This window comes from Diabrotica undecimpunctata, chromosome 1 (assembly GCF_040954645.1).
Source record: "Diabrotica undecimpunctata isolate CICGRU chromosome 1, icDiaUnde3, whole genome shotgun sequence".
NCBI classification, from domain to species: Eukaryota; Metazoa; Arthropoda; class Insecta; order Coleoptera; family Chrysomelidae; genus Diabrotica; species Diabrotica undecimpunctata.
This window is the reverse complement of record NC_092803.1, coordinates 56,054,418-56,081,437: the sequence shown is the minus strand read 5'-3', so window position 1 is coordinate 56,081,437 and position 27,020 is coordinate 56,054,418. Positions and strand designations below refer to the sequence as shown.

The 27,020-nt window shown below is 32.8% G+C and overlaps 2 protein-coding genes across 3 annotated transcripts in view; both read left to right on the top strand.

The window, feature by feature from the left end:
* Positions 1-5,509, top strand: part of Kal1 (anosmin-1 Kallmann syndrome 1) — a 144,997-nt gene extending 139,488 nt beyond the window's left edge. Inside the window, exons 5-7 of the mRNA XM_072542705.1 lie at positions 425-566; positions 4,167-4,381; positions 5,247-5,509. Coding sequence (XP_072398806.1) covers positions 425-566; positions 4,167-4,381; positions 5,247-5,414 — 525 coding nt within the window. The 3' untranslated portion in view covers positions 5,415-5,509. The remainder of the gene's footprint in view (positions 1-424; positions 567-4,166; positions 4,382-5,246) is intronic.
* A 562-nt stretch (positions 5,510-6,071) lies between these two features.
* LOC140449478 (uncharacterized) lies at positions 6,072-17,743 on the top strand. Of its 2 annotated transcripts, none has more exons than XM_072542668.1 (5): positions 6,072-6,103; positions 6,389-6,615; positions 6,817-7,012; positions 7,979-8,536; positions 13,816-17,743. In XM_072542668.1, the coding sequence occupies exons 2-5, from the start codon at positions 6,430-6,432 to the stop codon at positions 14,166-14,168; spliced, it is 1,293 nt and encodes a 430-aa protein (XP_072398769.1). In that variant the 5' UTR covers positions 6,072-6,103; positions 6,389-6,429; the 3' UTR covers positions 14,169-17,743. The 2 variants fall into 2 exon arrangements, with proteins under 2 accessions (XP_072398769.1, XP_072398761.1); XM_072542660.1 differs by having other exon boundaries at positions 6,074-6,103; positions 6,419-6,615.
* The last annotated feature ends 9,277 nt before the right edge of the window (positions 17,744-27,020 follow it).

Here is a 27,020-nt window from a genome sequence, read left to right as displayed (position 1 = left end):
AATTAAGATTTAATCGAAAAAGTTTTTCTGTTGGGATGTAGAAATAACATACAGAACCAACAGTAGACTTTGCGGCATCAGTATAAATAACTAACGAGTCTGACTGACTTCCTAAGTACGTTATTAAAATATTGGAACTGATAGCAGAATTTACATGGTACTTTGGAAATATCGTAGTAATGGGTGGCAAGCCAAAACAAAAACGTTCAATGTTTAGATTATCCTCTGAGTTAAAATCATAATATCACAATTTGACAGGCTTCTTAAGTGCCTTACGAAGTATAGGAACGTTGCCCGAAACAATATTGATCAAGTTGTCATCTAACCTAATAAACACGTTGCTAATTGTAACAATTTAGTTCATTTAGTTGCTTGATTTTTAGTTTTAATTTTTTAGTATTACATTTTTTTATTAATTTTTTAGGATACCACTCATTTTTTGATCCAAGGCCTTCAACCGAATTCACAGTATTTTCTGCAAGTACAAGGTCTTCTGCAATACGGAAAAGAAAGGCTAAAGGGAGAAAAATCTGGCTTGGTACTTAATACTACAGATTTTGTGAACGGTAAGTTTTCATCAAAGATTCTTACTGCAATTTGCTTGTTATTTTTCATATTTGGTTAACGTAGGACATGTGAATCATAAGTTAGTTTTTATAGCAATTCCGAAGAAGCAGCGGGCAAAAGGATGCGATGAATACAGGTGAATTAGTCTTAGATGAGAATTGAAATTGAATTGACATTGAAAATTTTTCTTCGCATTATTCACAGAAGAATACGAAGTCATTGTGAAAGAGACCTAGATGAAACCTAGTTTGGATTTAGGAATGCGCTGGATACACGTGCGTACTTAACTACCGCTTAAATGTACTCTCCAAAAATGCGACAAACGTAAAGGTATTTTTGAACGGTATATTAGGAACCAAAGGTATTGATAGTAGAGACCTACGTATCATAGAAAGCTTTTATTGGAAGCAGAAAGCAGTGATACGAGTCGATGGGAAATTAAGCGACAAATTTTACATTCAAAGAAGCATCAGACAAACAAAAATTTTTTAAGACAAAAATTTATATTTAGTTTCATAATATAATACTGCCCTACAAATAGATGAACAAAATATTGAAAAAGTTATATTTGGTCAGTGTTATTACATGTCATCGAGACCTGGCCTCTGAAGGCTAATACCTATTAGCCGAACAACTATTCCTATTAGCTGAAGACCGTGAAAAACTCACAAATGTAGTTGCCAACGTTAGGTTGGGTTAGGCTAGTATGGTACCAAAAGAAGAAGTGAATCATTAAGTTTTAAGTAAAAGATTTTTCAAAAATTAATAACCAAATTCGATATCGGATCTTGTGCAAGTCCTTCAGTATACACGTAAGAACGTGTATACTGAAGGAGTTGAGAGATTTAGCGAGAGATGAAAGGCGAACAAGAAGAGATAAAAAGGTCGGATACCAAAAACTATGCGTAAATATCGAATGGTGGAAATGGAAGCCGGCTACCGAAAAGCTAGAAAAAACGCCAAAAGCGTAATAACGAAAAAATACAGCGACAAGAAATATATAAAATATAATTTACGAAAAAGGCACGAAATAGGATTTTGATTGGACAATGGAATGTTAGAGGAACATTTGAAACAGGCGCATTGAAAATCTTAGCGGATACCCTAAGGAAGTACGATATAGATATTGCAGCTATCCAAGACACCAAACAAAAGGGAATTTTCTGCACAGAGATTAAGAACTACATATTTTTCAACATGGAGACAATGAAAGAGTATTTGGCGTAGGGTTTTTTGTCAAAAGGAAAATTGCAGAACTAGAGGTGAACCAATAATAAGCAGATTACGTCAGTTAAGAATAAAGGGAAAGTACAGAAAACCAACATTTATAAACGTACATGCCCCAACAGAAGATGAGGATATTAAAGACTACTTTTATGAATAACTCGAGATTTTAATCAAAATTTTTCAAGATCAAGATCGAGATTTTAAGAATCAAGATTTTTAAACAAAAAGTTGCTAAGAATGATGCTTACAGACAAATAACTGGCGGAAAGAACAAACACAGAGACAGCAATCTAAATGGCAGAAGATTGACTGAATTTGGTTTTGAAAATAATACACGTATTGTGAGCATAAGGAGATTCATAAAGGTACTTGATATCACTAGATTGTCAAACGATTACTCAAATAGACCATATATTAATTCAAGTGGAACATATGAAAGCCGTTAATGACAGTAGAGATAATTACTGGTAAAAGTAAAAATGAAAAAAATGGTGTCTACATATACTAGGAGCAATAGCCAGCAAGTGAAACGATATTGATACCATTGCAGAACGAAGAAATTAGGAAAAAATTCCAAGAACAAGTAGAGGGGACATATACAGTAGGTGGGAACGACTCAGAGAAACTATTCAACAAGCAGTCGAGTTAGCACTACCAAAACCCTGTCAAAGAAGACAAAAAGATTGGTATGATAATGATTGTAAGAGAGCGATTGAGGAGAAGAAAAAAGCCAGAATCAATAGCGTAAGGAAGAATAATTTGAACAATAGAGAACTATATGCTGAAAAGAGAAGGGAACAAAGAAAATATGCAGAACGGAGAAAAGGTTGTACAATGAAGAAAAATTAAATAATATTGAAGAAGATTTTATAAATAACAAAGTCAGGATCTTCTGCCAAGAAATAAGAAGAGAACGAAGTCAATATAAAACCCTACCCAAAATATTATAAAGGTGAGGACGGACATTTAGTATCAGAAATAAATGAAAAACTGTGCAGATGAACTGACATTCAAAACCGCCGGTCGCTTTAAGCGTTGTTTCTAAGAGAATGGTTCATTCTACATAAAAACTGCTAATAAACATTTTTTTTTTAATTTGATAGAACGATCGGTATTTTCCCGTATATTTTATCTAAGTAGGGCTCAATATCTTTATAGTAGTAATTCTCAGGTCAGTTGTTAATTTCCTAAATTCAATGTTACGATTTTCTCGAAAAGTTATCAATATACGATTTTAATTTGGATCAGAATTGATTACTCCACTTTTGGAAAATACCTAGTTTTCCATTTCTGTGAAGAAGTTTCCTTTTTGTTTAGTCTTCTGATTATCTGCAATATCTATTTCATATTTTTCTAAGGAGTCATTCCATTGTCCAATCATAATCTTATTTTGCGCCTTACTCGTTTCCAAATTTTCCTCACTTTTGTGATTTCTTGTAATAAGTTTTTTTTTCCTTTTCTCGAGTTTTTCAGTATTATGGTTCCATGTTTGCCATTCAATTTTTATACATACTTTCTGATATATATACCTCAGTTTCATTACCTTTTCCCATTTCCTCTTTCGCAATGTCGCTATGTTGTAATGATTTCTTCGATAGTTTTGCTTCAACTTGTATTAAATCACTTTTACAAAAATACTGTGTTCTTCTTAGTTTATTCTTAGCCTTCATAAGTTCTTAATCCTTTATAGTGACATTTTTTTCAATGGCTTCCCTCGCAAGATTTATCACATATTTTCTGAACATCATTTACTTTTACATTCACATTCAATTTATTTGCAATAACATATTTTGTTTTTTCATTTGTTCGTCTTTTTTATATTTTTTAGAACATTAAAAAGGTTGAGGAGAAAGTTCCTATATATTTAATTAGTTGTGTTTATTACATCAATTACTCCAGCCCTTTTTATTTTTCATGTGATTAAGTGTGGTTTGTAGTTCATAGTCAATAAAATAACAAATTCATTATCATTTTATTGATCTTTTCGATTTCGCTGTTGTCATCCATCATGTGCCATTATTTCTAATTTCTTCTTATTTATATCAGAGGAGTGGTTTCTTTATAGTAACTCATTGATTATGTTAGATTTTGCTACATTTATGTTTATCTAGTTCATATGACCCATCATGACTTTATATGCTAATGTCTGTCCTTCATGTATATGGCGTTGTATATTAAAAATACATGTTTGTCAGGATTCCTGCTTTGTCGTGTTAACTGTCTTGCATAATTTCTCTTGTGTTGTAGGTAGATGTCCTTAACTTTTCGTTTTTCTGCAGGAGCTCTAGATACAGAAAGAACTATTTTCTTAAAATTACATAATACTTTTTATTAAGTCTGTCTCTGAAATTACTTAAATATATTTTTTGTAGAAAACGATAACACATTAGATTTGGAACGAACTAACTCTAACAGAATAGAAGGGCTTCGATTGTTGAGAATTACATGGAACAAAGGAAATCTGAAAGCTAGAATAGTATGGAATCCCTCAGAAGAATATACGAAATATACTGTCACTTGGTGGTCTACACCGTGCGATGGCAGGATAAATACGTTCAAGCATTTTAAAGTTGCTGCTATGACTAAGGTAAAATATATTTATGCATCATCGAAATATCAATTTTAGATTCATTAATTCATCTTCTAAGTTTGTATTGAGTCTATAGACCAGTGAACCGGCCAGGCAAACGACAGTTGTTTTGAGTAGTATGTACCTCTGTAACAAGAACCTATAGTGTTTCTTGCAGTCGATTTTTTGGACTTAATTAATTATTAACAAACTTAGGTCAAAAAACGCTAAATTTGCACTGTTTTTATCTATCAGTAAAAATTGAAGCATTTGAAACAAATTTAAGAGTAGGTAATAGTGTCATAAGTCATATAAAAATCTTCAAAATATCGTTTTTTAAATGTTTTCGTCTTTATTTGTTGCTTAGAAAGTACCAAATCAGCAAAATAAGTTAGCTTATTTGAAAATAAATAGAGAAGCTTCGTATTACACCGAATATTGGTTCTTATGGTGCTTTAAATATGATCATAATTTCAAAGCAATCGGTTACATAGTTTAAAAGGTATTTTATTTGTTTATACCTACCAAATTAAATTTTTTTGCAATAATATAAATCAGAAAATGATAAAGTTACATTAATTCTCCGGATAGCTAATGAAAGAAGAAGATTTATTCTATCAATATGATATAAAGTTACATTAATTCTCCGGATAGCTAATGAAAGAAGAAGATTTATTCTATCAATATAATTATCAAAAGATAAAGAAAAACGATTTTAAGTATTGCAAAATTGTTTTGCAAATACATGTTGATTTTTTGCTTATAAACAATTAGAATAATTTTTTAACTGTTGCCTACACGAAAATTATTTGCGCATTAGGTATTTATATGCGGTAGCATAGGTAATAATTAATGTAATAGCCTAAACAGTTTTCTTTTTTAGGCTACATATTTCGATCTCTTCGATCTACAGTTTAACTGTCGCTACAAAGTCAGCGTCAAAAAAGTCTCCGCCGAGGAAGTGAAATCTTCTCATGACACTTTTGTAACGTTTACCACCCCGAAGTGTAAAGATTTCAAAAAGAATCGTAAACGAATGAGATGTACGTGAAGCCAGACTGATTTTTAATGTTTAAACAATATATTGTGATAACTATTTGATGTACCTATAAAGACTTTGTTCATAGAAATGTTAATTTATCTTTGTAATAAAGATTTTTGATATTATTTGGAATGTTTAGAAATGTCCATACGTGCTTTTCCCTACAAATATGCGATTAATAAAACAGCGGTGTTTAGTATTTAAATATAATGAATGAAGGAAGGTTAGGCAATATTTTAATACTTCTATTTACGTACTGATTACATTATAATCATACTAATACATCAGTATCATGCTAATACATAAAATATCTAAAGTTATCCAAGAAAGTGATTTCCCCTAAATTGTTTTGTATAGACTCCACTGCCATCTATATCAAATTCTTAAAATTACACTTAACAGAGATGGAATTTAAAAACTTTTTATAGGCAAATAAATCATTACCATTTTGGTATAATGACCCTAATAAATTATATAAATTATGTGTATACTTTTTTATTATGTGTTGAATAGCATATTTCTTGATATATCTTGTATTTATTAATTGTTTTCGCAGGTTTTGTACAAATTGTATGTTATTTTCAACTGTTATTAAACAATCTGTTACATGTATCACTCAACATGCGCTCTCTATTATTTATTTTGAATTTGACAGAAATTTCAAATTTGAATCTGAAGAAAACAAACTACATACACAGGTAATTTTTGTTGAATTTTGATATTTTTAGTATGTATTTAATTACTGTAATATAATTGTTAAAAAATAAATTAATTTGACTCTTTCTAACTATTGAGATGGTAATTTAACATTAATTATAACCATAATTAGTTGCAGGTATAAATTGTTTTGTGTTGTTCATATTATTACAAATTGTCCGTTTTTTACTAATTGTTAGTACAACATAAAGTCGATTGTCTTGGAGAAGTAGGTTATTCATAATTTATATAATTATTGCCTACTCCTATAGAAAATAAGTTTTTAGGTTTTGTTCAAATAATTTGAAACTTTCTAGTATCTACCGAAATGGATGAAGGTGCATCTCAAAAATGTTCTTATGTAATTCAATCCGACCAACATTGTCTACAAACGACAGCAGGACTATGCAACCTAATTGAACATCAGAGTTTAGTGGATATCCTCCTGTGTTGTGGTAATAATTGTCTTCATGCACATAAAATTGTGTTAGCATGCCATAGCAAGCTATTTAGAGTGAGTATATAAAATCAGTAGGTATTTAATTTATTTTAATATGCTAAACTAATGCTACAAGTACTCCTTTTCCAGTTTAAATATTATTCTTTCTATGGGTAACCTTTCTACTTGAAAAGGCTTTTGTGAGATACATAATCTGGTGAAATATTGTATGTCCCAGATTTATTTTTGCACTTATTTAAAATATTTTTTTTGTAGACCGAGTTTGAGCAAAATCCCAACATAGAGCAGGTTATATTTTCAGGTTGTGACTTCAAAATAATTAAAGCTTTAGTGAAATTTATGTATGATGGAGAAACATGTGTAAGTGAAGCAAATGCCAGTAATTTTATTGCTATGGCTAAAATGCTTCATATTGATTCATTGCATATTCCACTTAACTATGAATTCTCAGGTATTTATATTTTTTATATATATTACCATTGGTTATTACTTTAGTTGATTTTAAGTATAGTTGTCAGTTATTTGTCATCCAACAACCACGTTATCAAACAGTTTGTAAGTACACATCTTCTCTTAGATTAGTTAAAAAGGAGTAGTCCAGAAGACTCATTTCATATTTAGGTTAATCTAACAAATAGATCTTAAATAGATTACATGTCATATCACCTCTTATGAAAAATAGTGGATTGTGTTTAATTATAATAAAAAAATGCAACTGTTCTGTTATATTCTATTTTAAGATGGTTCAATATTTGTTTCTAAGTAGATGTAGGCATAAACCATTTTACAAAGAACTGCACATTCATTATTTCTACACAAAGGTGTCAAAAACACATAATTAACAAAAAGGTGGGCTCTGTCATATTGAAAATAAACCCTTGAAATTTACAAAATAATATTGCAATTCTTGAAATAAATTCAAATTTACTTCACATAAATCTATTTATCCAAAAGCTACATAAGGGAGGTACAGTTATTTATAATAGTTGCTCTGACATCATTGTAATTCAAATATCTTCAGACCAATTATCTTAAGTGTTAATATTTTGTAAAGTAGAATTTATGGCTCATTGGGAAGTAGTATTGGATATTTTTGTTCGTAACTTTTCTTTTATATATTTCATTTGGACATATATATATATATATATATATATATATATATATATATATATATATATATATATACATATATATATATATATATATATATATATATATATATATATATATATATTAACAAAGATAAGGTGCTAATATTTTTCTTAACCACTTATGGTTTGATATCCTATAGATTGTTATTTTATTCAGTTTTTTTTTATTACTATCTCTATGGACATTTATATTGCTTTTTTTGTTTCAGATATCTTTACATAACTCTTGTTCCTTCCATACTTACAGTAAGCAATCTTGTTTCCAGATTCCTTAATAGATGTACCGAAACCTATCTTCATAACTGCCAAACCAAAATACCCGACCTTTCCCTTTAAACCTGCCAGTTCTGCAGTAAATATTTTGAAATCGACCAACTCCACGATCAGTAATTCAAATCCAATGCCGAAGGTAAATCGCAGAATGTATTTAGATGCAGAACACCAGGCTTGTATGAAAGAAGCCATAGCTAGTAAATTAGCGCTTGCGAATTTGAAGAAAGAGATAAGTTCAGCCCCTCAACCTCCCATTTTCATTATTGAAGATTCTTATACAGAGACAACTGTAGAGAATTTCATACCTGCAGATAGGAAAAACTTCGTCACATTGGACGTGGATGAATTAAATCCAAAATTTGAGCCGAAAGCCACTGATAAATCAGATGTAATACTAACTGTGCAAAATGGAGAACAGCGTTGGACTGCTAACAAGATCAAGCAAGTTCTGGAGAATCGGGCAAACTCCAATGTAGAGGTCATGTTTAAAACTGCTGATGGGACTTTTGTTACTGTAACGGATGAAGTGTTGCGGAGTTTACAAAAAGAGGGTGAGTAGGTCTAATACCTAATATTGTTTTCTATAATAGAACTACCACAAAAGGTTTTCTGATAAATGCAGGTGTAGTTATTTTTCCTTTAATAATCTGCTTCTTGTTTTATATTATGTGTTGATTGCTTTTTTATCTTGGTGTATAGTATATTTTCAGTCTTCAGGAATTTAGCTTCTATATTTTCAATGCGTTGTCATAAAACTTTCTCCGAAGTATTTTGCTTTTTTGCTTTTTCGCATATAATTAAGTTTTTTTAGTAAAAATGCTTTGTTTTGCAAATGTTTAACTTAACTTTTTATTTTAATAAACTAGTTAAGTAAGTCTTTTTTGGCTGAAGTTCAATTTCATATAGTTTCCTTGGTAAAGGGCTATTGGGAATTTTATTCGACTGACCTACGTTGAAATACAGAAATCAGTTGATAGATTACTTTACATATTCAATAAAACAATGCCAAAAAATTTATTATATTGGTGTACTTCTGCACTGGTACCCATCCAATCAGCCAGTGCAATAAATTTAAAGATGCTTCTCCTAAGTGTATACATTTTGAAATAAACTATCCAGCAAACTATCAAGAGTGTAAGAGAGAGCTCCTGAAAATTAAAAATAAATAAATGAAAAAAAATTCGGTTGCGTAAACAGCCCCACAAAGCAGCCCAGGGAACCCCAAATCCAGAACCTACTTAAGGAAAAGTCAATGTAAATAACAGACTAGCAGATAAACCATATAATGAAGTAGTCACTACCTATATCTACCAATGAAAAGACTAATAGGAATCAGAATAACAATGATACTGGTAAGCAAAACCACAAAAAACCTACAGATGAGATGCTAAACCTTATATTGGAAAAGTTAAATATGAGTTAAATACAGCAAACCTCGAAAAACGCAGCCATGATGCGATACCTAAAGTCAGAAATGGCTAAGAAACTCAGAATTATAGAGTGGAATTCAAATGGCCTTCTACAGCAAAAAAATTACCTTCAAGTGGTTCTTGACTTTGAAAATTAATGTATACCTCATAGCTGAAACACACTTCACTAAGGAGATGTACATACGATGTACAACGACTTCTTGAGCTCCATAGGTAATAGGTGGAGACTATAATGCAAAACATACGGAATGGGGATCAAGATTAATGACCACAAAAGGTAGAGAACTGCTTAAGGCTCGTAAACCATGAAATTGCAATGCGATATCCACTGGAAAGCCAACTTACTAGCCGACTGATGTGAACAAAATGCCAGACTTGATTGACTTCTTCATATTCAGGAATATAGTATCAAACTTTTTGAAAATGGACGGGTTATGAATTCATGGGATTATAAATTCATAGGATTATGAATTCGTGGGATTATGAATTCATATAATTCCCTCAGGGGCTGCGTAGCGCAAGCGGTAGGATGTTTGCCTCGCAAACCGGTGGTCCGGGGTTCGAATCCCACCGCCGGCAAGAACATCTAGACATTTTAAAAATGTCTATAGGCCCCAGGTCGACTCAGCCTGAATAAAAATGAGTACCTTGGGTAAAACCAGGGGTAATAATAGACGGTTGAAGCGTAGCACTGGCCATGTTACCTTCCTTGTATACCGTAGGCCCTAGATATAGCAGACTACCCTGCTATACTCCCAAAGCCGCGACAGCGGTATAAAACGGGAGACTATTATATTATAATTCCCTCATCCCTCTAACAATCACTCAAGAAGCGATACAAAAGAAGCTATCTCTTAGATTTGTAAACAGAACGCTGATTGGGAAAGCTTCAAACAAGAACTGGGAGTAATGATTAATCTTTCTGTGAAGTTCAAAACATTCGAACAACTTGTCTCAGAAGAAAAGTATTTACAAATCAGATCCAAGAAGCAGCATGGAATAATACACTAACTAGAATAAAAGGAATTACCCAACAGAAATAAGGGATATAATCTAAAAAAAAATTAGAAAACTAAGACGAAGGTGGAAACGAAGCAGATATTCAACCCACTAAACAGAACTAAACAATGCAATGCAAAAACTGAGAAGAGAAACAATAAGAAATATACATGAATTAATTGAAGTGTATTTAAGCGAAAGGACGTATGACAAAAGCACTGGCTATTCATTATGGAAGGCTACTAAGAAACTGAAAAGACCTATCATGCTCCAATAAGAAATGCAGATGGTAGCTGAGCCAGAAACAATGAACAAAACGCTAAATGTTTTGCAGAACATTTAAAAAATACATTCCGACCAAACGAGGGATACAGGGTTGTTCATCTTTTAACTATATAGACATCTGTCATTTGTCAACCCACTCTCTTCCAGTGCCAATTCAGGAATCCATGATTTTTCTTTTCATATTAAGGTACATTCGCTTAGCTCGGGCATATTTTGACAGATTCATAGTCGGAAACCTACAACACAAAAACTCCTACTTCTCAGTATTAATAGCTCAAATATACTACTATTGCAGACTTCTTCCTTTGAAAAAAGAAGACTTATTCTAAATAGTGGAAGTGTATACTAAACCCATAAAATTTTTCCTGTATATTTAAAATATAATATTTGAGGTTTGTTAGTTCTATTTAGTTAATTAGTTAGTTCTATTTTGAATTTTATCATTATTGATAGTCAAAGTTTTCCATTTGTTCCATCGGCTAAAGCGTTAGTAAGTTTTTCTTAAATAAATATGATAAAATGTTCTTTAAAAGCTAATATTTTAGATGAGTAAGATTGCTGTTAATTACAAGGTAATAAAACTGCACAAAGGTTTATTCAAAATGTCTAACAGGTTTTTTAAATTATTTGCTGAATGAAAACCCTGTTAAGATAAGTTGATCATTAAAATATATTTATCGAATTATGTAAATGTTACAAATGTTTTTAATAACAAAAACATTTCAGTTAACATCCAAATGTCTGAAAGTCTCAGGAAAAAGTGTGCGGAAATATAAAGATGGGCTTTAACCCATAAAACCCTCACATTAAAGAGAAAAAAGTCGCAAAAGGAAATTAACGACTGACAAATGATAGCGTCAAAAATCAAATTCGCTTAGAAATTTATCCCACTTACGAAGAAAGTAAATTTCTATAATATATAAACAATATATTTTATAAAAAAGTTGGGCTAATATAAATTATATCGTTGAGTTGCGCCAAATGTAGGCAACCAACTTGAGTTTTTGGTAACATTTAGCTTGAGTTTCTTTAGAATAGTTTCAATAAACGAATAAAGTTTAGTCCAGAATTTAAAGTTTATCCAGTTAGTCGGTAATTAATAAAGTTCTATTTTATTTACGTTTGTTTACTATAATATTGGCTATGAGCACGTGTGCTTGGTTGTATAGTAATTTCCAGCCACTTCTAGTCTGTCAAAAAGTAACTAACTTCGCAAAAAAAAATAATTACTAAATTCACTAGACAGTTCGGACTGGGAATAGCGGACCAACTATAACTCTGTTTTTGTGGAAAAGTGTCAATTTATTAAAAGTGTTACAACTCTTAAAAACCAAACGTAACGACTACGAGCTAGTGTTAATGACAATTTTTTTTTTCGTTACATAAAAAACTACATTGAAAGAAATTTACAAAAAGTTTAGTTATTTGAACTATTTCAACACCGAAAATATTTAATCAACTTCATCAAGATAAACAGCTTTATCACTCATACTTATTAAAACTAGTTAAAAAAAATTCATGAAACGGGATCAGTAGCTTATAAAAAAAGGGAGTGTGAAAAACATATTAGGAGTGAAGAGGTAGAAGTAACAATTTTACGTAAGTTTAGAAACCCATGGAAATTAAACGAATGGGCAGGAATTTATGGGGATCTTATTGTTGGGCTATTCTTTTTGCAACAAAATTTGAACGGAGAAGCATAATATCTAGAATTTATCCCATTTGACAGATATAATCGAAAACGATAACAGGTACTCAGAAGATGATTTTTTGATTTACCAACAAGACGGCGCACCTCCACATTATAGCCTAAACGTAAAGCGATACCTTAACGGATTGTTGATTCTAGGCAATGGATTGGACGAAAAGGTTGTATTGAATTGTCAGCAACATCCCCCGGTTTAACTCCCCTGGATTTCTTCCTATGGGGTTATTTAAAAATAAGATTTATAATACCATTTCTGCTTTATTGGAAGAACTAAGACGACGAATGTACATAAATGTAGTCAAGAAACTCCTAAAATGCTTCAAAACGTTCGTCGTAATTTCGAACAGCGACTTGTATAGACTTGTTCTTCTTCTTTTTGTGTCATCTTAGGTCCCCCTAACGTTGGCAATTGGCTAAACGTATAGGAGGGTTATTCACGGTCTTCAGTTAATTGAAGTAGTTGTTCGGCACTGCATATTCCTGTCCAAAGGCGAATGTTTTTGAGATATGACACCACTTTCTTCCAATTCCTCTGCGGTCCTTGATTTTACCAAGCAATTTTTTCTCATTTTAATAGTTTTAGAGTAACTCACGAACGGCATTTGCTCTATTTAACACAGTTTCATTGGTCTGCATCGCTGTCGAGGGTATTCGAAGCTTTCTTCTATGCAACTACATCTCAAACGTCTCTAGGCGATTGATCGTATCAGCCTTCAGAGTCTAAGTCTCGGCATTGTTGCTTTTATTTACGTTACATTCAATAAAGTTTCCTTTTAATTTTGAAAATGTTGTTTTATTATAGTTTTTGACGTGACGGGAAAAATTGGAAATTAAGACTAACAAAACATATTCATTATGTTTAGTTTTTAAGAGATATACCAATTTCAATAAACTGATACTTTTTCATTTGCAACTCATGGTAAATTAAAGATTTGTGGTACTGGAGGGGAGTGTGTTGACAAGTGGCAGCTTTCCATATCGGTAAAAGATGTTCGCTTTGGAATAAAAATCGAATTTTTTTAGTATTTTCACTGTTTTCAAGTTGAATTAATATTGATCAATATCAGGGTGGACAACACTGTATGTTTCAGTCCAAAAAATCCAGTGTTCTAAAAAGGCCTATTTCCCGTTTCGGAAAGAGGAAAAGGTTTTAAAAAGACCTGTTCCAGAAATTTTTGATAATTTTTCAGATGATGTCTGAGTGAGAGTGTTCTGCAAGACTAGAATGTCCATATTCAAGGTATGTCGGTCTGATGGTGCTAACTTGATTGTATGCATAAAAAATAAAACAATTTTTATTGTCGATCCGTTTAGATTATATTAGTTTAAATTAGATTTATTCCATCAAATTATTTTCAATATAATTAACAGACTTGATATAAAATACTAATAATAACTAAATTTTCAGGTTTACAGTACCAAGTAATAGACGAGGACGGCAAATTGGGAGAGGTTCAAGAACTAAATTGTCTTCGTAATGAACCAGAGGAACAAACTACTCAAAATAACATATGTGACATGGAATTCCAAGATGCCTATGCCACTAATTCTGACCCAAATCATATGGACCCTACCAATTTGAAATCAGAAAATGACATTATGTTAGAAGTAGAACCAACAACATTGTATAAATCATTCAATATGTCAGATTATTTGCAACCGCTTTCCAAGACAGAGGAAGATGTGCGTGTCTCACCAGTGGAAGATCGCTTGAAATTCAGCCCTGAAATATTTTTTGCCGATTTTAGCGAAAATCTTTAATTGTACCAAGATTTTTGCTCATAATGGCAGTTTTAATTTGTGTATGTAATTATTTAAGTACAGTAAAAGCTCTTTATTCTATTCGTCAAGATAAAGTTTTTTTGTTTTTGGGAGTGCGGAATTGTACATTCCCATAAGAAGAACAGGAACTTTTTAACGCTTCTTGGGTGTTGGAGTGTGGTTCGTTTATGACTTTTTGGGTAAAGTTTCTGTTCAGAGAGTTTATTCTCTCGATAATTGTAGAGACACTGGAAATGTTATGGATTTCGCTGGAGGGGAATCACCAGGTTTTGTGGTTTTTAAAACTTAAGAACCGAACGCTCGGTTCTTAAGTTTTAGTTTTTGAGAGCTATTTATGAGACAGTAGATGTTTGATTTGTACTCTCTAACGGGTCGAACATAGGTTTTGTAAATGTGAATGGAAGTCTTTATGTTTGTCCTATGAATTCTTCCTGCAAGTAGATTGAGGAGTCGAGCTCTGTTTTTTACCCTATCTAAAGTAGCTTTTATATCAACATTCCAGCATGGTAAACAGGACTCCCAGGTAGGGTGCTGTCGGGTTGATAGAGAGCCTTGCTCTTTATCGTTAAGCCTTCATCGTTGTTATGAATAATTTTGAAGGATATTTTGGACTGCCAAACTCGATAGTCTGTGTTTTGTTGGTGTTTAGAGTGACTCTCTACTTATTACACCATTCTTTGATACCGTTTAGTAGAGATTGTGCTCTCCTAAAGGTTCTCTCGGGGTGGTACTCTCGTTGTTGTGAGCAAAGCCGTATTGTCTGCGTAGAGAAACAACTATATACCTGGGATGTTTTGGATCGAATTTTCACTGTTTTATATACTGTACAACAGTGGGGCTAGTACTGATCCTTGTGGGACTCCAGCCCGTGGAGTAAAGGAACTTGAGAGTTAGTCGCATATTTTCACGCTGACAGTTCTGGTATTTAGACAGGAGTCTACAATTTTTACAAATTAAAAGGGTAGCCTGATTTAAATCAGCTTGCGAACAACTACGGCATGCCAAACTTGATCGAAAGCCTTTTGAACTTCAAGAAAAGTGGCTATGGCGATGGTATTGTCGGTTAGGGCTTGTGTGACTTTAGTTACTGATTTATTTTGAGTAGATTTACCAGAATTGAATCATTATCGAAATTTGGGGATGATATTATGGGCTTCGAGAGAACCATTGAGTCTCTCCTTAAGGATATATTTGAGGATTTTCCCTAGCGTGTTTATAAGAGAGATGGTTGTATAGGATTCCACATCGGTACGGGGTTTACGCAGTTTGGGTAACGTAATTGCGTTAGCAATTTTCCAAGGAGTAGGAAATGAGTATCTCTGAGACATGCATTAATAATTTTTGTTAGAAAAAGGATGATACTGAGTTGATTATTTTATTATCAACCAACAGATGAGAATATTGAGTTTGTTTTTGTTTCATTAGGGCTTTGAATGTGTTCCAAAAGTCTCTGTAATTCAGTTTTGAGGTAGCATCTTCTCACTGACGATCCTGTAGGATAGATCATTCCCTCTTTATTCTAGCAGATATGCGGTTATACTCTGTTTTAATAATTGGGTCTCTATTGGTCTTGTATTGACGGAACAGCCGTCTTTTTTGTTTTATTTTGGCAATGATCTATTGTGGAAGTGTCGGAGATCTATAGTTTAGTTGGTTTGTCGGAATGGGGTGTATGATAAGACACACACAAAAATTAGACTGTCGATTTGAATTGCCCGTGTCGATACTTTCATTTGTATTGAGCTCGTCTAACATTGGAATATTTTTAGTGATGTATTCTTTGAAAAGGTGCCAGTTAGCATTACGATAATCTCTTATTGTTCTGGGGTGTTGGGAGTTCGAGGAGAAAGTATATCCGAGTTGACCAAAATAAGGGAGGTGGTCAAATATTATTGTGTCGCTTATGTGGCATCTGTCCTCGAATGGATCCAGAAAGTAACAAGGATATGATCCAAGATGGATATGTCCCATTTTTGTTCAAAAACGTGTGTTCCTTATTGGTGATTCTTGGAACAGGAAAGTCTAAAAGTACATTCGTTAGTTGAATGCCTTACGAATTTAGTCTGTGATCACCAAATTGCGTTTGTCTACAATTTATGTCACCCATTAGAATAGCTTGTTTAGAGTAGTGAAATACTCTAATAGTTGAACACAAAGCGATTGGCCGGGATGTCTGTAGTAAGACATTATCGTGAGGGTTTGATTTTGTATAATGTGTAGATCAATTTCCAGGAAGTCCACATCGGGAGCATATAGCATTTCAAGACCCAGATTTAAGGGTTAAAGGAACTTCATGCCTAATGAGGTATTTATCAAATTTTTGTATTTTGAGAACGATTTCCGAAGTGGAAATCGAAACGTCAAATAAACTTAATTTTAAAGTAAATTTTTTGCGTATTCCTAACAATAATAGTAAATCTTCTGTTCTTTCTTCACATTTTTTATAAATCCTTAAATTCGCTTATGTATTATTTTTAGGAACGCTTTTAAGCGTTTCTCATTAAGCTAATTAAACGGTGTTCTTTAGCAGTCGACCAGGCGCAGCGACTGGCATTATGTTTCTTTGGTATTACCACAAAGGTTAATTTTAGCCAATCTGTTGGTATTTGTCCCGTATTCTATGTATATGTTGTTAAACAGTTTACATAAGCGTTTAATGTCAAATAGCTTAGGGATTTCTGCATTTATACCATCTGGTCCAATAAGCTTATCGTTTTTATAGATTGTATATTCTACTTCTAATTCTAATATTTATGATCCAGTTACTTCTATGTTTCTACCATAAGTATTTACGTTACGATTGTCAGAGGGAAGATCTAGTATGTACCTACTTTTGCCATACAAGGCAAATTTCATATATTTCCTTTTGATCCAATGCAATGCTGTTGTTTTTTGTTATTTTTAAAAAATGCACTGAGAGCTTTCTTTTGGTACTTTTGAAATTTTACTTTTAAAAGACTTAAAACTGTAATTCATTAGATCCATGTCGTTTCCATTGTTTTCTTAATTAAGAAATTAAGAATCACGAAACTATTTAAGCTTTAATGGTTCTGAAACTGTTTTTCTTGTGGCATTTTGGTGTTATCTACTATATTTAATAGGAATAAACCACAATTTTAATTGCAAATACATTATATTTGGCGCTTCGATTTTTACCTTGGAAATATTTCTCAAATATCGAATGATTTATTTAAAACCGAACAATCTATTTAAAAGTAACTGCAGCTTTTGTCAAATAACTTTTAGTTAAACGACAATAAGACAAGTGGTAAATTAAGATATTTAAGATATTTTGAAAACTAATTAAAAGTGAATAATCGGAAATTTTCAATCCGCAAATCAAATATCCGCGAATAAAAAACTTTTACTGTATGTATATTGTAACGTATTCTATTGTAGATTTTTTTGAATTTACCGTTAGTTATATAAGACATTACTAGACTTATTAGACAGTAATTTAATTTATCCAGGATGTTTCATTGTTATATGTAAATATATAAACTGTACAACTTTGATGCCAAAATATGATAATTTAACCCAAATTACTGATAATAATTTTGTCTCTCTTATTTAAATATATTTTTAAATATAAAACAAAAATGTATGTCTTATTTTTTAATTAATTTAATGCCCTCCGACATTTCTTTATATTTTGTAACAAGTTCCAAGTGCCTACTTTAAAATATATCAAACTAGCTGACCCCGCGAATTTCGTAATGCCTTAGAATTAAAGAAGTCAAATAAGCTCCTCGAGTCGAGTCTGTTCCGGTCGAGGTATCAATAGGATCTTTATTATTTCCAATATCGACAACACAATACTTTGATCTGTTCACTCTCAAAAATTTTACGCTATTTTTGGCGATGTTGCAATTTAGTGTCATTAATTCGCTGCCTGAGTATTACAAGGATGTATGTAACAAAATTAAAAAATCAGCAATTTTAACATAACAAGGTTCTATGTATCATAAGGCACCCATAGAACTTTTTAAATCTAAAATATATGCATGCAATCCTCTAAAATTAATCGAAAATCATTAGTGTATGTTATGAAAATATGAAAAGAGCGCAACATAGTCCTATGTTAAAAATACGACTTTGTTTTTCGCAAAATTTTAGTGAACTTTCCAACCTCAGAATAACACGGTCCTGTGTAGTATATAAAATCTGTCATCAATTTTATTACTCGATTTATATCTGTACAAAACAAACAATTCCAGTAAAAGACGACTTTTCCAAGGAAAATAAAGAAATATGCACACGGAAATATAAGAAAAATTCCGAAAATCAACTGCAGACAAATAATAACAGTTTAAAAGAGAAAAAACGTACTAGAAAGAGATCTAGAAATCCCGAGCGTTGGGCCTGCAATATTAGAAAACAAAATTTTGATAAAGGGCTAGAATACGTTTCTTCACGAAAGAAGTTAAAACCAGCAAGAGGGATACAAACACATAAAGACTACTTCGAGAAATGCATTTATAAATGTGCCAAAAATATAAGCGAAGAAGACAGAAACAATTTATTTTCTGATTATTACAAGCTTATAGCAGTGAAAAAAGGATGTTTATTTTAAGCACAATTGGAATGAGTATTCCACAGCGAAGAAGAAAAGGAAAAAATCCCCAAAACTCAAAAATAACTAAAACCTTTAAATTCTTATTTATTTTAAGTAATAACAAAGTACAGGTTTGCAAACAGTTTTACTGCGGAACACTAGGTATAAGTCAAAAACCTATATACACCGTTTACAAAAATTCTACAGAAACGAACACAATTCGTCCAAAGTGTTCAGGGAAAGCATAGAAAAAAAAAATTACATCAGATGCAACTGCCAATCTTGTTAGAGAGCATATTAATATGTTCCCTGTAATTGAAAGCCATTATTGTAGGGCTGATACTAAAAGAAAATATATAGAGGGTGACCTATTACTGCAAAAAATGTACAATATGTACGAGGATTTCATAAAGAAGAAAGACTTGACTCCAGTAAAACTTAATGTTTCTCGCAAAATATATTGCACTAAATATAATTATTCATTTAATAAACCCTTCATGACAGCGCACCTTTACATTAACCGGACTGTTTATTGCGCGAGTTGTTCAGAGGCAATGCACGGTCGGGCTGGGAATTCTGAAAAGGGTTGTAGAAGACTATTCTTTACTGGAGGATTTGACTTTGTGGAGCGATAGTTGCGTTCCGCAAAATCGCAATAGATTTATGAAAATTCAAATGAAGTTTTCAGTACCTGGACATTCCTGCATACAAGAGGTTGATTCAGTTTGAGAAAATCTGAATACTTTTTTCCACTTTCGTTATTAAGAGTCCTTGTGAAAGTAAACACAAGAGAGCCTTACACCATACTTAAAATGAAAGAGCAAGATTTTCTGGATTTTTCAACCTATTCATCAAAACTGAATTATACTGCACTTCCATTTTCAAAGGTGATTTCTTTACAATTTACTACAGATTTTTATGACATCGGTTTCCGAACCACTTTTAACGAACATGAGTACAGAATCATCAGTTCAAGACAACGTAATGCGAGGAGACATACTGCTGAAAATAAATACCCATATCAATAAACAAAAATGATATTCAAGTTACCTTGACACAAAACAAGGCAGAAGCTCTGAAATCTATGTACAAGTGGATGCCAGATGTAGACAGAAACTTCTATGTTCACATGTTTTCCAAAATGTCTCAACATAAACAGTAAAACTGAGATTGCTGATCAGAAGATAATGTTACCAAGACTTGTGTTTCATGTTTTTGCATTTTTCGTTTTTTATTAGAGTCACGAAGTTCTATGTTATTTTATTTTTTCAATGAAAATATGGAAAAAATTAAATATTTTCTATTCCTTTTTGTTAAATGTGCTTTTATAGTAGACTTTCATCTATTATGTTTAAAACAAAAGCAAATATACTTTCTTGTATACCAAATCTAATAGTCAAAATATTCAAAGTCCTTTTTCTCAGTTTCTACATTTTGTATCATACAACCTTGTAATTCTTAGGCAGCGAATTGTAGCATCGCGTGTAACATAATTGTGTATGGTTAATGGTAATTTCAAGGCAAAATGTGCAGTTCGTCCGCCTTGTAATACAGTTGATATTCCAGATGAACCCAACGCTAGGGTTACTGCGATCTGATCAGTGCCATAACAATAAAATTAGTAATGTTTTTGTTTGTTTCTCCCGGAGCATTAAGAAAGTAAATTCCACCAGATCCTATGTTCACAGCTTCTATTAAAGTATCGTACATAATCCTTTGTTGTTAATTTCTGGTGCAGATGAAATGTATCGTGATTGTTTTTATAGTGTTCAATTTCAATATATTCTTTATTATGAAATTGTGTTTTCTGCATGATTATTGCGTCGATCCTCTTATATTCGTTTTTATCTTTATTTCTTCTCTTTCTATAACTTCTCTTCTTTGGTCCATGAGTCTCAGTATTTCTACTTTCATCCACACTTGTTTTTACTGCACTTAATTTTGTTTCTTGAACTGTCTTTAATATATCTTTAAGTCTGGTCCAGTTTTCCTCTTTGCCTGATGTCAATTTTAGTTTTTATTCTAATACACTGGTTATTTCTTGGTTTGCGGTATCATTTGACATCTTTTCTGTATCAATAGTAACTGTTTGCTTATTAGTCCTTGTAACTCCTTTCAATCTGTCTTATTTTTTCTACCAAAGTATTGTGATCTGTTGGTACATTTGCACTTGGATGTGTTGTGACTGATAATACTAAGCTTCTGTATCTTTTATTTATACATACGGAAGTCTATTTGGTTAAGAATCATTCATTCGGTCGTATTTGCTGGTAGTCTCTAGGTGTAAAGATGCGATTTGGGAGTTTGAAAATTATATTTGTTATTACTAGTTGCTTCTCTACACAAAAAGATGGCAACATTTCTCCTTTTATTTCGTATTCCCAGACCACATTTTCCTGCTCTCCTTCAATCTTCGCATTAAAATCTCCCATGACAATATTAACAGTATTTCTTTGTAGATGCGAATACTTTTTCTAAATCATGATGAATTTTTCAATTTCTTCTTCTTCATAGTCTTGTGTAGGTGCATATGCTTGTAATATATTCACATTTATTGTATTTATAACATTAGTATCTTGTCTGAGAATAGGAAGATGTTTTTCACAGCTGTATATGTTTCCTTCGTCACAATTATTACTACTCGCATGTTCGTCCACTATACAGTTTGCCATGTACTTAACCAGATTATATCGTAAAACATATTAAGATAGGACGTTTGAAGTGGATACGGCATTGAATGCGTTATGGAACAAAATGACCCAGTTAGAAAAGATAGACCGATTGGTCAGAGAAGAGGAAGACCCAGAACAAGGTTCCTTGATAACATCGATGAAGACATGAGAAATATGGGAATACGTGCTTGGCGGAGGAAGGCAATGGATAGGGGCGACTGGAGAGAAATTCTTGAGGAGGCTAGGACCCATGCAGGGTTTTAAAGCCAGAATGATGATGACAACCAGATTATATGTGCATATATTGACCTGGTAAAATCAAAATTCTCTTGCTCAAAGCAAGATTGCTTATATTTCTACCTGGAATATAGAAGTATTTCTGCTAATGGAATACAAATAATTTTACCTTTAAAACACTACTTGAGATTCCTGTATCCGCACCTCATGTAGTTTTAGACCTGTTTATATATCATGTGTAACCCTGCAGCTCTACAGTCCTTTATCCCATTACTCTCGTGGACAAGAAGTGTACCTGGAAAGGTACTTAAGACCTATATCTTGGTATCGTATGGTCAGAAGTCATCCTCTATACGATATCCCCAATTTCATTTATGATGGTACTGTGTCTTACTCTAACCATTACGTTACTCAGATTTTCTCGCAGTCTGTAATATCCCTTCTCGCTTCATCTCTCCCATTTCGTGACTTATTTAAGCTATCCCGAATTAAAAGGTACATAATGATTTTAAAAATAAGACACTGTTTTAAACGATTTGAATACAGGAACCTTCAGCTTTTTTAAATGTTCCCAATATAGGGTGATTTCTCTTAAAATATAACTTTGTGAACACATACCTCGCAAAAACAGAGTACCTATCTACAAGTGAAGAAGACATAGAAGATCTACAGATTGATGACAACGTAACAATCAAAGGAAAGGATAAATTCAAATACCTGGGGTTTATAATCACGAAAAAGGCAACAACAGAGGAAGAAATTACACAAAGATTAGAACAAACAAGAACAGCAATCCGACAACTTAACTCAGTATGGTGGGATATACACCTAAATATGAAGACAAAAACGCAGATTTATAAAACATTAGTGCGAAGTATTATGACATATGGGGCTGAAAATTGGATCATAAACAAGAAAAACAGCAGTAAGATAGTAGCAACAGAGATGGAATGCCTGCGAAGATGCTGCAGAGATAACGACGAAATAAAACAAAGAACATCAATAGAAAGACATACTAACATATATAGAACAAAAAAGACTAAAGTGGTATGGACATGTAAGAAGAACTAGCGACAGCAGATGGATAAAGAGAATAACCGAATGGAGCCCCATAGGAAGGAGGAAAAGAGGACGACCCCGAAAATGCTAGAGGAACGAAGTAGACGACGCCATGAGTAAGAGAGGACTAAACGATGGAGAATGGAACAACAGAGAGAGATGGAAACGGTTGAGCGAGGGAAGGCAGTGAATACTGTAGAATCCCTAAATATATATATATATATATATATATATATATATATATATATATATATATATATATATATATATAGAACTTTGTAACTTAAGTGGAAAAATGTACCAAATTAGGTACATTTGGAATAAAATGTACCAAAGAATAAAAACCAGTATAAAATTAGGTTTTTCCGTATATTGTTCTGAAGCTATTTTCTTGTTTCATGTTAAAGTAATTACTATTTAAATGGGAATTTGTATTTTGAGAACGATTTCCGAAGTGGAAATTGAAACGTCAATAAACATACTTTAACCTTTAATTGTGGCTTATTCCCATTTAAATAGTAATTAGGTTTTTCCGGTACACTTTTATTTCTCTACTGCCGAATCGGTAGAGCTGGCATCGTAGTTACGGCGAGACTAGTAACGCCATCCCTTGCTCGGGCCATGAATAATACTGTCCCTATTTCACTTATATTGCTATTTTGGTATATGCCATAATCGCTACCACAACTTTTTCGCTGGTACAGCTCTGCTTGGGATAATCAAATGATAAGCTGGTCTAGGATTATTTCCTATGCGTTTTAACTTGGTGAGCGTAACGTTGTTTCAACAACACGTTTAGGCGGGGCGCCTCTTCAAGGTATGAGCTCTCTTGCCAGAGAAAGTTTGTCAAAAGCAGACGTCAGTTTGTAAAAGCAGTTAGAGGGACACCTTCGCATGTTACCAGTTATACATTTGGGAACGACTCTTTCGGTTGAGCATTTTGGGCTTGTATATTGTTAGAATCTGCGATATCTTAGTGGCGTCGCTTGTAGGGTGTTGAAATACTCATCAGGAAGTTCGTTTCCAGCCAAATTGAGAAGTTTGGCAGGGAGGAAGGGAACTTTCTTCGGGCAAGATGTTTTTAGGGCTTCCTTTGCTCTGATGTTGGACTTTTGATGGTTCGTAGGACGTATCTCTTGCCGAAAGCTCTGATTCTACTCTCTATGGTAGGTATATTTGCGAGTTAGTGGATTAATGCCGACGGATAGTCTGCACGTTTCCTCATTGGACAAATTGGGGCTAAATGCCCAATTTGTTGATAAATAGAATGGTCCCAATGATCTTTATGGACTGTAATTATTCCCCAACTCTTTTGAGCAATATCACACCCCATAAAGAGGTGGTAAAAAGTTGATCGAATCCTTTAAGTAAGAATAAAATTATAGTTGAGTTGATTAAGTACAGGTTTAATTATTCCAAAACAACAAACATACAAAATTAAAAATATTAAACTTAAAAAGAGATAAATTGAGAGTCTATGGATGTAAAACTCTTCTAAAATGTTTATTAAAAAGTTCTGTTATATCTACCAGTCCTATTGTACACCACGATGGCTGATTATCACTGGCTATTCCTCGCACTCAAAGCAAATCTGCTGTGATCATATTGTACACCACGATGGCTGGTGATCACTGGCTGTTCCTTGAACTCGAAGCAAATCTGCTGTGGTCTTGAAACTTTGGGCCACGGCTCACTAGCCTACTACACAAATCAGCAATCTCCTTAGCACTTTTACGATTTAGCGGTGTAATCACTAAACAAATAGATACCAATGATCTATGCTAAATTATACACTTAGGTGACAATTTTCCCAACTCACTCTTATATAAATTAAATGGAGTTAAGGTACAATTATTTTAACAAACACTTATTCAAGTCAAATAGTCAAATTACAAACTTTTACGTGTGGTTGGCAAATTTCGTTGGCAACACAAGTGTGTACAGCTCAAACTGAGCTAAGTTACTAAATATTTTAACTTCTAAGGACGGACGAAAACCGTCTCTCCCCGCTCTACTAATAAACGTGGACATAATATATCGGCTTATTTATTACTTCGCGGGCTAATATTTAATTTCGACTTTAAAATCACGCGTTTTCTCAACACTCATGATATTTCTTATGATTTTGCGTTCTGTGGCCATGATTGCGTTTATTTGGCGGTTGTTCAGTGCAGAGTAAAGAACAGCTATGTATTCAATTATCGGTCTAATGTAATTTTTGTAGGTGTGCAGGAGAGTTTTACTCTATGTACCCCAAGATTTGCCTGACAGAGCTCCTAGGAGTCTACCCTTCTCACTGTGTTTAGGGTGAGATTTAGTTCCGTGTCCCAATTAAGGTTCCCCTGAAAGTGAACTCCCAAGTAGGTGACCAAACTTAAGAGGAGGCCAGCTCCGTAGAACTCTATCAGGTTGCCCTCGTTCTTAAGCCGGGAAGTACCCGGATATCTGAAGAGTATGACCTGTGTCTTGGTTGGGTTGAGGGTGACTCTCCATTTGTTGCACCATTTGAAGATCTTGTCAAGTTGGGCGTATAACCTGTTGAACACAGGAAGGAGGAAAGCAGTGCAGTATCAGTAACTTTGTAATGACAGTGACTGCTACCCTCCACCAGGAACATTTTTTGACTTTCCAGTCTGGGTTGTGGAATAGGAAACGATAAATAGACATTTCATGGAATGGAGAAGAAACATTTCTTGGTTTCCTCCTGCGAAATTTGAATTATGAATAGCAGATGTAGCAGTATTGTAATTAGCGTCATAATGAAATATTTTCAAGCAAACGTTAATTTAATGTCTAGTTTCATAGCCTTCTGGTGCATCTTATTTATGTTAAATGCGTTTTTCTACCTTTTTGCTATATATCTACCAAGTTAAATGAATTTCCTATCTCTCGGTACTGGGATGTTAAATGAATTTTGGAATTAATAAGCTTTTGGAAGTGTAGTTTTATTTGTAATAATTGAAATTCATAGAAATGGAATAGGACTAAAGTAGTTATACATTCACCAAAAAGTTTTGTTGAAAATTTGGGGAGTTTTATTACTCTGAACTCGATGCTCCTTGAATAAAAAACAAATAATAATTAAAAAAAAAATCCCTTACTTTGCGAAGCGTATAATCAAAATATAGCACTTTTAAAAAATATAGATATAACGAATTACATATTCAAAAATTACTCTTCTTTCTTTTTACATACAGATATTGTACCAAATTATAGTGAAAATATATATTTAAATAAAAATATTGTTCTATCTATAACAAGCAAATACAAAGAGGCAATAGCTCTATATACAGATGCGTCTAAATCTCCAGATGGAACCGGATGCGCTTTTTTTATACCATCGGAACATATAGAAAAGAAATTCACACTGAACCCGGAAACTTCGATTTATACAGCAGAGGCTATTGCAATATATGAAGCTTTATTATATGTAGCTGAAGTTGAGTTTGCCCATATTCTAATTTTGTCGGACTCCTTCGCAGTGTTAAAATCCATTGGTAAATATGGACCACCTAACTTACAAGACTGCCCATACATTTATAGAATTAAACATATTATTCAAACTCTTTTAACTAAAGGAATCAATGTACATTTTCTCTGGATTAAAGCACATGCAGGATTTGAACATAATGAATATGTCGACTTATTAGCCAAAGAAAGCATTTTAACCGATACTGGTATTCTACATAAAGTAACGCTTTCTGACAGTATTGTTTCTTGCAAGTTAACATTACTTCGAGAGTGGAGCTACCAGTGGAAGGAATACTCTTTTGAGAACCAAAATAGATACTCGATAATTCAGCCAGATATTCCCAAATTTCCTTGGTACAAGTCTTTTAGAGCTTCCAGGAGGCACATAACCTCCATTATTAGAATACGTTTCGGACACGCATGTTATCCAAAGCACTTAGTTAAAATAAGGGTTTTGGATGATGACAAATGTGAGCATTGTGGAGAGGAAAGTGATTTAGATCATATATTTTTTGGTTGTTCTAAAAACAGAGTCTACTCATCCAAACTTATAAATGATTTATTAAAATATAAAATAGCAGCTCCTTGGAATATACTATATTTATTATCACTTGGCTCTGTAGATATTTACAACTCCTTAATTAAATTTTTAAAAGTCTCATAATTCTCTAAAAATTATTTAGTTAATCTTGTTATCTTTGTCTTAAACCATTTGTATAACTTCCTCCTCTCCGTGACCTAGTGTTGTTGTGTCTTATATAAATAAATGCCTTGATAGGTCCCTAGGCGAGAAGAGTGTGCGAGAAAAAAAAATATTCAAATGAAACAACACAAATA